The 15,892-nt window shown below is 44.9% G+C and overlaps 1 protein-coding gene across 7 annotated transcripts in view; it reads left to right on the top strand.

The window, feature by feature from the left end:
* Positions 1-15,892, top strand: part of MID1 (midline 1) — a 352,621-nt gene that overhangs the window by 324,979 nt on the left and 11,750 nt on the right. For all 7 annotated transcript variants that reach the window (XM_035712385.2, XM_025436333.3, XM_025436337.3 and 4 more), the window contains exons 6-8: positions 280-407; positions 5,444-5,587; positions 14,584-14,745. In XM_035712385.2, the coding sequence (XP_035568278.1) occupies positions 280-407; positions 5,444-5,587; positions 14,584-14,745 (434 nt within the window). The remainder of the gene's footprint in view (positions 1-279; positions 408-5,443; positions 5,588-14,583; positions 14,746-15,892) is intronic.

The raw sequence follows: 15,892 nt of genomic DNA, 5'->3' as shown, positions 1-15,892 counted from the left end.
TTCACCTCCGTCGGGAATTTTTTTGCAGCAGTAAAAAGGAAGTGGGGGTTTGGGGGGAGCCGTTCTACTGGTCACCCAATTCTTTGGCCTTGTCTTTAAGCTTGCATTCATTTGCATTGTCGCTGTGTGGTGCCATCCCAAAGTTCTTTTTGAGGCTCACGTGTAAAAACAGCACTATTTAAAAATTATGCTTCTTTTCCTTTTATTTTTTTCATTCCTGTGCAGTGACGGTGAAAGCCATCTTGACGTTTCTAAAAAGTTGTTTTGTTTAAATTACAGAGTCTCCATGGCAACTGCATCATCCCAGGTCCTTATTCCTGAAATCAACCTCAATGACACATTTGACACTTTTGCCTTAGATTTTTCCCGAGAGAAGAAATTGCTAGAATGTCTGGATTACCTTACAGGTATTGTCGTGTGTGTGTGTGTGTGTGTGTGTGTGTGTGTGTGTGTTTTCTAACATTGTGTACATTCGATGATATGCATACTTTGCCATCACATCCATTCCCTAAAAACCAGAGGTGCGGGCTTCCGATTTGAGAATGGTGTCTGATATTCCCATAAACGATTTCTGGCACTCTTCGTTTTCTTTTTTTTCCCACCCAAAACAATACAATTCAAGACCAAACTAGGGACAAAGGAAAAAGGAGAATCTTGGTAATTAAAAACATACTTCCTACCATCTTCCCTCCCTCTCAGAGTGTGGGTGCCACAAAAAGTAGCTCTGCTGGCCATCAAAGAGATACATAAGGTAGCATGGCTGTTTTCCACTTCATCTCAGCAAGGCAGCTGACTTTCACAGTGTCCTGGCAGAGAAAGAATTGGCAGCTAACTCCGATGGAGCGTCTACCCTGCTTCAGCTCTTGGTATCTGAGACCTTGTGTAAGCCTCACACCATCAAACTGAGGTAACCTGTTATGACCCCCACTTTGCAAATGACGGAGGTCACCCGTCTTACTGGAGGCCAGGTAGCTAGGGAATGGCTGAATTAGGATTTGGCTTGGGTCCGTACGGACTCCAAAGACCCCTTGCTCTTTCTAGTGAAAGATCATGCTTCATCTTGGCAGAGGTCACCATGGCAAACATCCCAAAAATCACATGCGAATTCCTGGTGCCATGTTTCTGATAGGCATTTTGATGGTCAAGCTCAAAAAACAAAAGCAACAGCGATAAAAGAGAACCTCAGGCTGCTCCTATTCCTAACCAGGCTCCCAGATTTTTCTTTGCTGTCTACCTCTAGAGCGAGAATTGAAATCATTCGCTGTTAGAATGTGGACTGTTTTGGTGACCTTTATTTGTGTTAACCAAAGCTACCGGTGCCTAGGACTTCAGGAAGGCTCCGTATATACATTGAAGCCAGATGTGCAGCGAACTTAGGACATGCAGCCTTCAAGAGATCACATCCTTAACTTAGCATGGCATCAGCTTCTCAACCCCAATTGTGTGTGTGCATGTTTGTGGAACAGTGATTGGAAAAGGTGGAACAGGAGAAAGGGAACATTGTGATGTTTGTTTTTACAGTCTGTGGATCAAAAGTAAGGAGTTTTATATCCAAGGGGCATTGTATTGTAGCCAGGTAGGTTTTTCCTTCGCAAGAATCCAAGGTGCCGCTTGTAGCTTTTCTGCATTTGCAAGGGAAGCGGTCATCCCACAAACTTGTGTCATCCTTGCAGACCATGTTAAGAAAGAAAGCAGCTGACTCAGAAATGCATTTGCAGTAAGGAAACAAACTCGATTTCAAATATTTATTGATCCACTGCCCTCCTTTTTGTTTTGTTTTTTTTTTTTAATTTTTATTTATTTATGATAGTCACACAGAGAGAGAGAGAGAGGGGCAGAGACACAGGCAGAGGGAGAAGCAGGCTCCATGCACCGGGAGCCCGACGTGGGATTCGATCCCGGGTCTCCAGGATCGCGCCCTGGGCCAAAGGCAGGCGCCAAACCGCTGCGCCACCCAGGGATCCCTGCCCTCCTTTTTGAAGCTTTTAACTCTAAGATCTGCCTAAACTAACCCTACCCTATAGAACCTTCCAGAATGATAGAAGCATTCTGTGTCTGCACTGTCCACTATGGTAGCTGCTAAGCACATGGGGCTATCAGAAACTTGCAATGTACATAGTGAGTTTTTCCTTTTATTTCACTTTAATTAACTTAATTGAAATTTTATAAGCTACATGTAGCTCGTGGCTACTGTATTAGACGGCGCAGGTCTAGACTTTCTCTGGCTGAGCTGCTCTTCATCATGGCATCCTATGAAAAATCTATTTTTTTTCTTATATCATTTGGGATTGAGTATGATTGCAACAACAGAAAATCCAGTTAGCAGTGACTAAACCCATCAAGGAGGGTTTGTATCATGCAAACATGAGAACGGAGGTATGTGTTCCAGGGCTGGGCAGCGGCTCAGTGATGATCTCAGACTCCAGGCTCTTGCTCTTTTTCTGCTCTGCCCTCTTCACTCTGTTGCTTTTTTTACCACAAGATCACGGCACCACTACCCTACCTCCATGCATCATGCTCAAGTTACAGGTAAAAAGACAGGGATGCAGGGGAAACTGTGACAAAAATCTGCCAGCCAACTTTTGTCTTTGTGTATTAGCAAAGCAAAAAGCTTGCTCAGAAGAACCACCAACAGACTCTCACTTGTGTCTTATGGGCCAGATCCATGTCACAAGGTCATGCCCAAGAACAAAGAAGACCGAAAACCTGTCGGGCGGGGCACATGGCCTTTCTGCACAAAATCAGTGTCTTGTTGACCTGAGGGTGTCCTCCGCATTTCCCAATCATCGTTTAATGGTGTTCCAGCGGGCACACATTCATGGGCTATGTCTCTATGCAAATGCCAAAGCAGTGATTAAAGGAGAAAGTATGAAAGTAGTTGCACTGACTGGTACCACATACGCCATATATCATCCCGATGGCTGTTTATGCCAAGCTAAGGCCACATGGGGTACCTGCCATTATGCCTTCTTAACCGCCAACCTCAAATACAAATCTGGCCCATTTGTAGACATAACATCGATCCTGGCCATAACATATGATGCTTGGCTGATATTGCCAAGTCCAAATAGTTTATCAGACATTTGTAAGCAGGAAATGAAGTGTTTGTGGAATATTAGCCCACCATTTCTCAAGTCCTGTTTGTGACAGAGGCAAGAAAATGGCAGTGCTGCCACCAATATTCCATGAATATTGAAATTGGCAACGTGCTGCTATTCTCATTTACGGTAAATTGGGTATTGACTTTTCAGGACAAACCCATTGGGCTTCTAATCAAAACAGGGTTAGCCTGCGTGGCTGTGAAAACAAGATTTTTTTCTCCTGTGACATGCCTCTAAGTGGTATGTCAAGTTAATAACCCAGAGAGGTGACATTTCCTCCCTGATCACAGCTACTGCCATGTGTCTCACAGCTCCTTGCTTATTTTGAACATAAGTTTTCTTTCTATATGATCATATATTGCAATGCAAAAAGAACAAAATCTTTCTACAGTGGTTGATGGAAAAGTAATTCAATGAACTATTTAGATTATGGGAGAATAAGCATCTCTCCACTGATCCCTGCCGGTGATCCCACACCAACAGGGACCACACAGAACAATAATAAGCACGTTTTATGGTGCAGCTGGGCCTCCCCCGCAGAATGCATCTCTGGATTGGTGTCGCTGATTCATGCACATCCAAGTCACAGCACATGACACTAAATCTTGCATGTGGATACTTCAGGAGACAGATGTATAAATACATACTCCAAGAAGAATGCTTAAGGGGCTCTGTAGAGCCTTTCTATCTTAATACATGACTTAATGCAGTGCCTGCCAAGTGTAGGTGCTCGGTAATGTTTGTGGAATTCAGTAACCAAGAGACAGAGCTGGTCTAACTGACTTTGTACAACAAACATAAAAGTTACTTAGTCTGTATGATATTTGTCCTGGACATCTCTTCAGGTGGCAAAATGAAGAAGACTAAAACAATTAGAGTTTTAAATTTACCATGTTTATGAACTTTTCTTCTTCTTTGGGTTTGTTTAGGACTCCTCAATCCTAATCAAAGTGTAAAGCAGGAAAGAACTCCGCAATAAGTGTGAGCAGAGGTTGCAACAAATCTATAGAATCCAGATATGTTTCTCCTTTTGAAGTTAGGTTCTAGGACACAGAAGAGTGGAAATAAAGGCCTGGATCAATTCTCTCAACCAGGGGTTGGCAAACTTTGACTATAAAGGGCCAGATGGTAAATATTTTAGGCTTTGCAGGACATATGGTCCCAACTACTCAATTTCGCTAGTGCACAAAAACGGCCACAGACAATACATAAATGAATTAGCCTGGCTGTGTTCCAATAAAACTTTATTTACAAAAACAGGCAGTGGGCCAGATTTGGCCCATAGCCATAGTTTGCCAACCCTTGCTCTAAAATATTATTGCCAGTGCAAAACACTCACTGCCTAGTCTTTTTCTTGCCCACAAACTCTTCTCATAAAACCAGTTACTGAAATCAAGCTGGTAGACTTTGAATCAACGTCAAATCATTATTTTGGTAGGATTTAGACTTCTCTGCTCCAGACTATGTTCAAGACATAAAACAACAGCCTTCTCCAGTGATAAAGTTAACCAAATGCCAATGAACCAGGTTTTCTTTGGGGAAGGAAAATGTACTTAGATATGATTGATTGTTAATCGTGTTCTTCTGGATTCGAAATATCACCTATAAATTGAAAAGGGAGAATAAATAGGGCTACACTAATACGGTTTTTATTTTATAAAGCATCAAAACATCTAATGAAGGAAAATTTTTCAAACAATTATTTGGCAGGTTGTTATAGGATAACAAATATCAGTATTTTTCCAATCCGGTGGGTAAATACAGAAATACGTGACTTCACAAAGCTCAGAGGCTGGCAAACTTTGGCTCATAGCCCGAATCTAGCCCTCACCTGTTTTTGCAAGTAAAGTTTTACTGGAACCTGCCCATGTCCATTTGAGTATGAATTGCCTATGACTGCTTTCATAGTGCAAAGGCAGAGCTGAGTAGTTGCAACAGAGACCGTGTGGCCCACAAAGCATAAAATATTTACCCTCTAGCCCTTTACTGGAAAAGTCTGCCATTTCCCCAGTGTGGATGAAATTACAAGAGTTCATCTTGTTTGCTTTTTGTTTAACATGTTTTTTCCCTGTGGATAAGAGTATTATTTGCTTAACCTCCTAAACGTACTTTCATGATAAACAGAGAGAAGTCTCTGCTGGCTGGCCGAAGTCACGTACGCTACCTGTCAAAAATCACAGTAGCAACCAACCAACCAAACATTCTTCAGATTGGGGTCACCATCTCTAGGGTAGCGATCCTAATAGACCTGTTTAGAAAGGCCCACTTTGACTGTCACACATCTCCTCTGAAATGTATCCCAGAGGTGCCACTTCGCTGATGAGCATTCTTGTTCCCCACAGCTCCCAACCCTCCCACAATTAGAGAAGAGCTCTGCACAGCTTCCTATGACACCATCACCGTTCATTGGACCTCCGATGATGAATTCAGCGTGGTTTCCTATGAGCTCCAATACACCATATTCACCGGACAAGCCAATGTTGTTAGTGAGTATTGCACACCCTGTTGATTTTTCTGTTTGGTGACTGTTTTCAGATAGATTGCATTTCTAAATTTAAGTATCAAGGGAAGACGAGGAAGGAAAGAATACACAGTATTTATTGGCTGCGTTTCCTAACCAAGAAGATGATAGCATTTGCTTGCTAGCAAAAATAGCTGGCCAAATAGTGATGAAAATTAGTGATCTCTAGCAAACCACATGAGTGAGTCTTACAAACATATGGTTAAGAGAAAGAAACAGGAAACAAGAGAATATATGTGGTATGAATCTTTTTATCCATTCGTAATTTAAAGATAAACTATTTTGTGGGGCACCTGGGTGGCTCAGTCAGTTAAGCTTTCAACTCTTGATTTTGGCTCAGGTCATGATCTCAGGGTCGTGAGACTGAGCCCCACGTGGAGCTCCATGCTCAATGGGGAGTCTGTTTGAGATTCTCTCTCCCTCTGCCCCTCCCATGTGTGTATGCTCTTTCTCTCAAATAAATAAATCTTTAAAAAAAAAGAAACTATTTTGTTTAGAGATGCATACATGAGTGTAAAAACTATAAATAAAAGAGAGGATAAAAAAAAAGAGAGAGAGGATAATGGTTACTTCCAGGATGGGAAGGGAGTGGCACCATTGGAAAGCAATATATGGGGGTTCATGGGGTTAACTACTTTCTGGGTGGGAAGTTACATGATTTAGCCATTATATCATACATTTAGTATAATGTACTTTCCTGAGTGTTATTTCACAATGTAAAAAAAATTTTTAATAAAATGGATAGCCAAACAATGCCACATACCACCTCCCATTTGGAGGAGGGAAGGCCCATCATTTGAAATGTTAGTCATTGGCCCCTACCTGAGCAGAATCTCAGACCTTACTTGAAACACAGAGCCCTTCTCTCACTGGAGCCCATGAGGTATTTGGGATCAGAGAAAATTTGATGATCTCAGATAGCCCCAGTTGCTGGCCAGAGAAGTGATAACAAAGGAATCTCTCCTCCCCACTGCCATGGTTATTTAAATTGAGCTGAGTAAATGGGAAAAGACCAGAAGAAGTAGCCTTTCAGGTTTGAAACTTCTTTAGGAAATTAAAATAGGACATGCCAAAGTAGAATAGAAGAGAATAGCAGGCACATTTCAACAAAGAAATGTTTTGAATAAATCCATATCAACTGAATGTGCTTTTATTATATACACATCTCCCTTAATCACACTGTTCTTTCCTAGCACAAGTAATTCTGAGCATGTGATGCTTAAAAAAGAAATTAGAGTTAGGATTAATTAAAAGAGTGATGCTCGAAGACCCCCCACCTCCAAGTAAGTAAAGTACCAACAAATGGACCCCCAAGCTTCCTTAGATCCTCATTTCCCAGGCTTCCCTCCTCAACTCTCTGACCTTCCACTCCCTAATTGGCTGCCTTGGAAGCTATATTAAAATCTTAACCATTTTCCAAGAATGTGTAATGTCTCATGTGAAAATCATGAGACGTGGCGAACCACTATGGCCAGCTGCCTGAGTAAGAGGGCAGAGGTGGTAGGTGTAACAAAAAAAGTCTTGGGGGAAGGGATGGTGTAATTAAGTTTTGGAAGAGAATGGATACATATCAGCAAGTTAAGGGGATGCCAGACAGCCGCATCACTGGGGGCAAACCTATGCCAGACAGCCGCATCATTGGGGACAGAGGATGGCAAGACATTTTCTGAAACATCCTCTACTAAAGCCTGACTGGAGAATTGAGTGGAGAAGGGGAGATGGTGGGAAATGAAGATAGAGAAATAGAGCTAGGACTCAAACCCATATGGGTCTGGTTCCAGAAAGCACATGTCCTAAATCATCAGTCTATTCATCCTAACCCTCAGTAAAGACCTAAACCAGAGAGGGCCACTTGGGCCACATGGTGTTGGGTTTTTCCCTGTGGCCTTGGGTGTCATGCAGAGCAGCAGTGCGATCAGATACACAGTTAGAAGCCTCAGTTAGTGCTGTGGAGGATGGAGCAGAACAGGGCAAAACTAGAAGCAGAAACATGAACTAGGAGGTTCATAGTAATTGACAGAGATAGAGATGGCCTGGACCTGCCAATGGCACTAGCACCAAAGAAGGCAAGGAGCAGATAATCCCAGAAAAACTTCTCCCCCACTGACCCATATCCCTGGGAAACACCATTACTACCTTCTGCTATTTGAAGTGCTTTGGGGGACAAGTCTAACCAGCCCTGGTGTGTCCATGGTTTGGCATCATCTTGCTCTCCTTTCAGGATTTTGGATTCTTCTAGTATTGCTCCTCATCCCTTGTTCTACATGCCCTGCTACAAATCATGAAGAAATACTAATTTCTCTAAAATCTTTCTTTTTAGTAAGTAATGCACGAACACTATGTAATAATATATAAGATGTCTATCTACAGTGACAATTGGGTGTTTTTCAATATGGCAGCCACCCTGGTCCCAAAGCTGCCACCGCACCAGTTCCATTTCACACGCATCTTTCCTGTGGTAGTCTGCTAATACACAAAGGTGCACATACACTCACACACACCTAGAAATACACTTTTTAGGGACATAAAAGATAGGATGCTGTACACAGTTCTTTACCTTGCTTTTTTCACCCAGAATAATCTCTCTTTTGATTAACTCAGAGACAACTGATTAAGGACCTTAATTGAATTTGCAAACTCCCTTAACCTATATGATGTACCACCACAGGAGTGATAACAATGATAAGACTTTTGTCCTTTGCCATATTGTTGGTGAGATGCAGGTCACAGGTCTTGCTTCACCCAAGGCAGAGGAATTACACAAAGTCATGAATAGTGTGGAGTGAGAATCACAGGGGCTACAGAAGGGCGTGTCTGCCATAGGTGGTTATGTCTTTCCTAAAGTGTCTTGAATCAAATTTTTATGGGCATTTGGACAGTCCGTAGAGCCTTGGCCTGGGCTGGCAGGCCCCATATCAATCGGCTTTTGCTGAATGGCCAACAACCACAGGACCTAAGTAGCATATAACAATAAACATGCATTGCTTATGCGTCTGGAATCAGGCGGGGGTGTGCTGGTGTCACTGACCGAGGTGAGGCTCTGTCACGGTCGGGCTGATGACTGGGGCTCCCATCTCCCTCCTGCAGTCCCATGCGGGCACATTCTCCTGGTGGGCAACACACGCCATAAGGACAGGCCCATTTGCACACGTGGGCCTGTCTTTGTCACATTAGCTGATGTGCCAGAGGCCAAAGCAAGTCCTACGGGTGAGCCCAGGATTGAAATGTGGGGCCTGCGAGGTTCCCTGGCAGAGTGTGGATATGGCAAGGAGCAAGGAAGGGAGCAAGAAGGCGATTCACTCTAGAACCCTGACTCAACCCCAGTGCTTCCCTCCATCCCCGAAATGAAAAGAGATCTATTGCTTGAAACTTAGGGTGTCTCAGGTAGCTGACCTGGGACTGACTTGGCTTCCATGCTGTTGGCTTAAAAAGTAATACTGAAACAATACATGTAAATGGAATAGATGAGAAAAGGCCACACCTACAGAAATCCACTGGCAGTGACACTCCTGAATTTGGAGCTCTATGCTTGGTGATTCCAGAGAAGGTGTTTTATTCCCCAAAAGCCATTGCCACAAGAAAATAAATGGGAATGACTTATTGAAGGTGATAGACCTTGCTTATTTGATACACAGATGCCAAAAAGGCCATTCTTGGGGCACTGGGGTGGCTCAGTGGCTGAGTGTCTACCTTTGGCTCAGGTCGTGATCCTGGGGTCCTGGGATTGAGTCCCGCATTGAGCTCCCCGCAGGGAACCTGCTTCACCCTCTGCCTATGTCTCTGCCTCTCTCTGTATCTCTCATGAATAAATAAATAAAGTCTTTTTTAAAAAGGCCATTCTTCCCAAGACAGATGGAAATCAGGGAGACTGCAGGTGCTCGTCTGACTGGGGTAGCCTCATGGGCTTGTTAGTCTCTGTAATGCTCATTAAACCAGTATAGTAAAGCCCTGAGGCCTACAGGATGCAGTCGTAACAATGAAAGAATAAATTTAGATAAAAAGGTAATTGAGATGCAAAGATCTTGGCATGAAATTATTTTCTTCTTAACTATTATACATGTCTGTCATGGCCAAGAGAGACCTGGATTTGAATCCCCACTTTGGACCTCACTAGCTCCGTAATTTGGGGCAAGTTCTTTAACATCCTCCAAATGTGTTCCCTCATCTGTAAAAAGAGGTAATGTTTTAACTTCAAGTGGTTGAGATAATAAGAGTATAAGCCTGAGCCCTGTGCTTGCAAGCACACAGATATTCAAAGTTATTACTCCTATGAAAATATGACTCTGTACTCACCCATCGTTGCATTTCTTAAAAAGGCTGATGTTTTGGGTCATATGAAAAAGGTTGGTCGTGACATTTGCCAGGATTATCAACACGAGAGCGTTTTATGCAATCTTCATGTGCAAGACCTTCCCTGAACGTTGTTTGTCCATCTGTCGTACCATTCCGAGGAATCTCCTTTGCAGATGCTATTACATCGAATGACAAGATCTAAGAGTAAAACTGTGGTGAAAATTAGAAGACCGAATACTCCAAAGCTGGCCAGAGCTCCTCGTGCCGCTAGGAATCCTCTCCTGCCTATAGGTCATGGTGCCTTCACTTGTCACAATAAATTCTGGTTAATTGCCCACAACTGACTTCAGTGAAGGAGAATTAGATAATATCTGTGGAGCTTTTAATCTTATAAAAAGGCTCCCCCTAATCAAATTCATATATTCAAATGCAAAATTAATGACACTATTAATTTTTTATTATGCATTTTTTATTAACAGACTTAGGCCCACAGATGTTAATGGATTGCTTATTAATCGATAGATATGTGTTTAATTTTTACAAAATTTTTTCATGTTTTTTTCCAAAACTACTTTCAGTGCACCGTTTAAAATCCTAAACGGGGCCTTTCCCCAGCAGCCTATTTTTAGTATTAGCAAAAGTCAAAAGATGCATTTCTTCCAGGTCTCCGTGGTGAAGTAGTTATCTGTATTTAATTATTTGTAGTTGTTTTGAAAAGCTTCGTGAAAGTTATTAAACAGGCACAATTTTTACAGAGAAGAAGGAAAAGAATGTTCACTTCCGTCCAAGCTGTTAGAAGAGACAAAGGATTTTTGAAGCCGGGGTGCCGCCTCTCTGAAGGGGGGATCCGTGTTGCGTAATGTTTTATACATCATGTTTTACTGCGAGATGACAGTTGCTATACAAGGCTCTGAAATCCCAAATGTAATTAGGATCTTGTAATGAGCGGCATTATGTAGGGAGATGCTTCTGACCCATTGTGAATGAGAACAAAATTTAGAAAATTGAAAAACCCAATTAAGTTTCATTATGAACTAATTATCTTCCAAGTTCCATTGTTGTTTTAATACTTCAAGCCGAATTAGAGAAGGTGGGTGTTGGAATCCCCCCAAAGATGATTGAAAACGAATTTGGAGAAGAGTGAAGTTTCAGTCACGATGGTTACGTGGGTGTTTCATAAAGAGATGCATAAAACCTGGTCAACGGTCCCGACACAGTGGGGTATCGAGGCAGAGGGGTCTGGCACTTGGCACCATATGCAAGAAGTTATGTGGTGCTGGCGCAAGACCAACACTCGCAACGCAGTAACGGTGTACTAGTGAGGCGCCCCGCTTACTCCAGCCCCCAGAAGAAAGCGGTCGATGTTGCTTTCTTGGCATTTTTAATCAACTTCTCAATTATTATCCTGGCAGTAATAACAGCAGAAAGGTAGGCCTCCACAGAAATAGTGAGCGTTCGCGAAAGCAGATTGTCCCAGTGTAAAGCTATCCAATCAACTTTTACTGCTCCGTAAACGTTTTGTTCTTTCAATATTCGAAGGGGAAAAAAAAATTAGCGACCCCTTCAACATAATCAGATAGTCAGGGTCCCTTTTCTGTTTGCAAAAAAGGGTTCTGAAACATTAAATCTTTTTTGTTGGGTTAAGGCTTTGGATTATAGGCCAAGTTGCTGTTTGTAGCAATTTCAGACATCTGCTTTATGATGTCGCTGAAAGCATTCCCCCGCCACATTAAGCCCAGCTTTTCGGTTGTACAGTGATGTAAAGTTTATTGAAACATTTTTACATTTGCTTTCTTTGACCACAATAGTCATTTTACTGCAACATATGCAATTAAACAGGAACAGTGTAAACGCAGTGACATTGATAGGGCTCTCATTTGATTCTACTGAATGCTGTTACTGTTTTCGTTCGTGCTTGACTGCTGTTGACAAAGCTCTAGGAACATGAGTGGATTATCCTGGGCAATAGAAAAGCTCACTGTTTTTGTTTTATTACTGTTGTAAGATTATGATTAAATATCTAAAGCGACTTGCAGGCTTCTTGGGGGCCCAGAGCTCAGAGTTCAAAATGACCCTTCCTTGCTTAACTCAAGATCCATTACTTGGCCGTGGCACTATCCCGAAGCAGTGAGTTTATTACAGCTATGATCAAGGACAGGGTAAGGGGGGAAAGTGTCAGAAGGGCTACGTAGCAAGGAGAATCCCATGTTACCGAACCACTCATGGGTGTTTTCCTGGGTCCTACATGAGTGAGAATCAGAACAGTGAAGAGTTAGGAGAGAATTGGGGGTGGGGGTGGACGGACGGTGGTGCCTCAGTTGTTCCATTGCATCTCCGGCCCAAGCACGCGTGCACACACACACAGATTTCAACCGCTTCCGTGGATCTCACATTCTTCCCTTGCTTTATGGTGGCTTTGTCAAATCCAGCGGTGCTCCTGGTGAAGTGACCGCAGGCGGAGACAAAAAGAGGTGATAGGAGACTCACAAGGTCAAACCTGACCTTGCAAGTTTATATACATGTGGGAGTTTATAGATACATAACTCACTGGAGGGTGTCTTAAAAGCCTCTGCTCCCGAGGTACAAATCATAGGAGGGGAAGTTTCACCCTTGACTAAATACTTTTAAGGTTCTTCTCAACGGTGAGACTACCATGGACAATGTTTACCTCAAAAGCTGGAGAAAGTATCTAGTAGGATTCAAAGACAGATGTCATGGGGCTGTGAATAGCTTGGAATGCCATGCAAATATTTGTGGCTTGGTATGGATATGCACATGTGACTTTGCTTCTATAGAAATGTTTTATTAGATTCTCAAAGAGGTGAGACCAAAGAAAGATGAAGGGACTGCTTCTTGGGATTACGGTAAGGTATAAGTTGCCTCCAGATCAAAAGAACGAACCCTTTGACTCGCAAATCCACTGAAAGGGAACGAGTGGGGGGAGTTGGGAGCCCCTCAGGAAGTGGAGGGGCTCAGCCCTCTACCAAGAGCTGGTGAAGGAAATTCACCAGAGTCAGGAAACTTCATGACAGCCAGTCACCAGGGGGCTGGGAAAAGGTTCTCTTGGAGTGCAGATTGATGGGTGGAGAGAGGAGAGTTGGGCCCGATACCAAAGAGATGTTTTCAGCATCAGCCAGCTGCAAAACAAAACGGGCTTCCTTTCCCCTGCAAGTTCTTCCAAGCGTCGTAAATCCTCAGCCTGCCCCCCACCCCACATCCTGCAGAATGCAGCCTGAGCGGCAGCGCCGTGCTCTGGGCAGCCGAGCCCGGGAGTACAGCTGCTCAGATCCCTGTGCGTGCTTTGCTGAGGGCTCCGCGGGGCCCCGAGCTGCCCGGTGTGGCCGCTCCAGGCTTCTCTTAGGGTCGGGACTCCCGAGTCAGTTGACTACGGCCACCCTCCTGCTGGCACGCAAGCAAGCCTGACCATCATTCTCTTAGCTGCCCTGTCAGAGGTTGGGCCAGTCTCTGCTGGCCTCGCTCCTGCTCCTGCTCCTGCTCCTGCGGTGGCGGGGCTTAGAGCCCTGCCCTGGGCCTCTCATCCTGCGGAGACCACAGACTCTCCGGGGAATGTCCTCCCCGTGGCAGTGGCAGAGGCACGACAGGTCAACAGAAATCCTCCAGGCCTGGGGCGCCCGAGTGGCTCAGCGGTTGAACGTCTACCTTAGGCCCAGGGTGTGACCCCTGGAGTCCCAGGATCGAGTCCCACATCGGGCTCCCAAAGGGAGCCTGCTTCTCCCTCTGCCTGTGTCTCTGCCTCTGCCTCTGGGTCTCTCATGAATAAATAAATAACATCTTAAAACAAAATCCTGCAGGCCTTGTAATGCCCACTCTTGCAGCTGGCACGTTGCCACTTCAGCCTCATCCCAGCAGCCAAAGCAAATCACGGGGCCAAATCCAAAGCCACGTCATGGGGGACACGTCCCGTCTCTGGAGGGAGTAACTGCAAAGTCACTCAGGCCCGGAGCTGGGCAGGGTGAAGAATTAGAGGCAAAACTGCAATCTACTACGTCTACATTAGCGGAGTCGACCTCTCAGGCAGGATTCAGGCCTCCTCTCACCTGCTGTGAGTCTCAAAATTGCGATTCCAATGTAACGATCGCTGTCGCAAGCGTGGGGTGAGGGTGCGGAGAGCCGGCCAGCGGTCACTTGCTGCTTCCTTCTCCTCGCCACGGCCCCTGAGAACGCAGCAGGCACACGTGCCACGCGCAGGGTACCAGACAGAACCACCTTCGCTGCTCCTATTTTTACCGAACAGAAGCTGCGATATAATCATTTTATTTTTTTTAAGATTTTATTTATTTATTCATGAGAGACCCAGAGAGAGGGGCAGAGATACAGGCAGAGGGAGAAGCAGGCTCCCTACAGGGGACCCGCTGCAGAACTCGATCCCAGGACCCCAAGATCACGGCCTGGGCCGAAGGCAGATGCTCAACTGCTGAACCACCCAGGTGCCCTGCGATATAATCATTTTAATTGGCTCTTCCATCCGGAGCACACGATAGGAGTGTATGATAACACACACGGGTTGGCAGGAGACTGCGCCGTCGAGCATCTCCGTGGTCCCCCTCAAGTGCAGAGCGACAAGGCACTGCACTTGGGCGTCAGATGAGCTCAGCGTCTGCAGCCTTGAACGCCAAAGCCGTGCGCCGTGTCTGCTTGGCTCCGCAGGTCTGTGTAACTCTGCCGATAGCTGGATGATCGTGCCCAACATCAAGCAGAACCACTACACGGTCCACGGTCTGCAGAGCGGCACCAAGTACATCTTCATCGTCAAGGCCATCAACCAGGCGGGCAGCCGCAGCAGCGAGCCCGGAAAGCTAAAGACAAACAGTAAGTGCCGCGGGCTCAGCAGGCCTGTCACCTCCCTTCCATTCATCTTTGGGCCACGTCTGTCCCCCCCTTCTTTTCCTTTTCTCTGCCTCCGGGGTCAGCCACAGCCCCGAGATGCAAGCGGGGAGCCCCACGGGGTGGCGGAGCTTGCATCGGGAGCCACAACGCGCTCGACCCTTAAGGGCCGTGAGTCCATCAACCTCCCTGCGCTTCGGACGCTCGCTTTTAAAATAAATAATCCTGGAGGGGCTTCTCGTGAGAATCAGAACCTCTGTCTGTCTAGCTGTATCTCTGTCTGTGCATCTGCACGTCTCTGTACTTATATCCGAAGCCTGACATGTCGCTGGGGCTCTGCAAATGGCAGAGTGTTGCTTTCCATAGCAGAGGAGCACACTGAGAACTCTTTTCCCCAGGAAGTCTTTACTACCCCAGGTAAGTGTCTGCGTCTGTGGTTCTCTGCCAGAAGCGATTCCGCCCCCACCCCCCTGCCCAGGGACACTGAGCAAGGCCTGGAGACATTTTTGGTTGTTACAAGTAGGGTGGATGCTACTGGTGTCTAGTGGTTAGAGGGCAGAGATGATGGGAAACATCCCGCACTACCAGGACGCAACGAAGAAAGATCTGGCCCGTGCATATGTCTTGCAACACTGTCATCTCCCTCGCTGTCTCTGCCCACATGTGTTTTCTTTTATCCTCTCTTTTCTTTTCTTGACTATTTTTGATCTAGAAATATGTTATAGAACAGGGAATTTCTTTGCATAGGACCTCCCAAGAGAAAGCAAATTGGAGTGTGTCGATAGGGCACCATGTCAGAGGGTTGCCAGCTAGTCAACGGGAACACTTAAGTGCTTTTCCAGAAGAGCCCTCACTTACCCCGGACCCTCGATTTCGGTGGTAAGACAACTTTATTTGACCGCAGACATCCGTGTTTAAGACACATACTCTTAGACTTTTAAGCGAGTTTGTCCTTCAGCGTTTCTGCTGGCAAAGAAGAAAATGTTTTTAGAGACTAAGGAGGGAACAAATAAGTAAATACATCCTCTGAGGTTAATTCTGGAGAATACATCTTTGAGACATCTTATTTGTGCTTCATCGGTTTTACTGAAGATGACGTATTCATTTCATGTAGACAGATAATGTCATCTTC

This window comes from Canis lupus, chromosome X, assembly GCF_003254725.2.
Source record: "Canis lupus dingo isolate Sandy chromosome X, ASM325472v2, whole genome shotgun sequence".
Lineage (NCBI taxonomy): Eukaryota > Metazoa > Chordata > Mammalia > Carnivora > Canidae > Canis > Canis lupus.
Note: the sequence above shows the minus strand (reverse complement) of the source record. Positions and strands in the feature narration are given on the sequence as shown.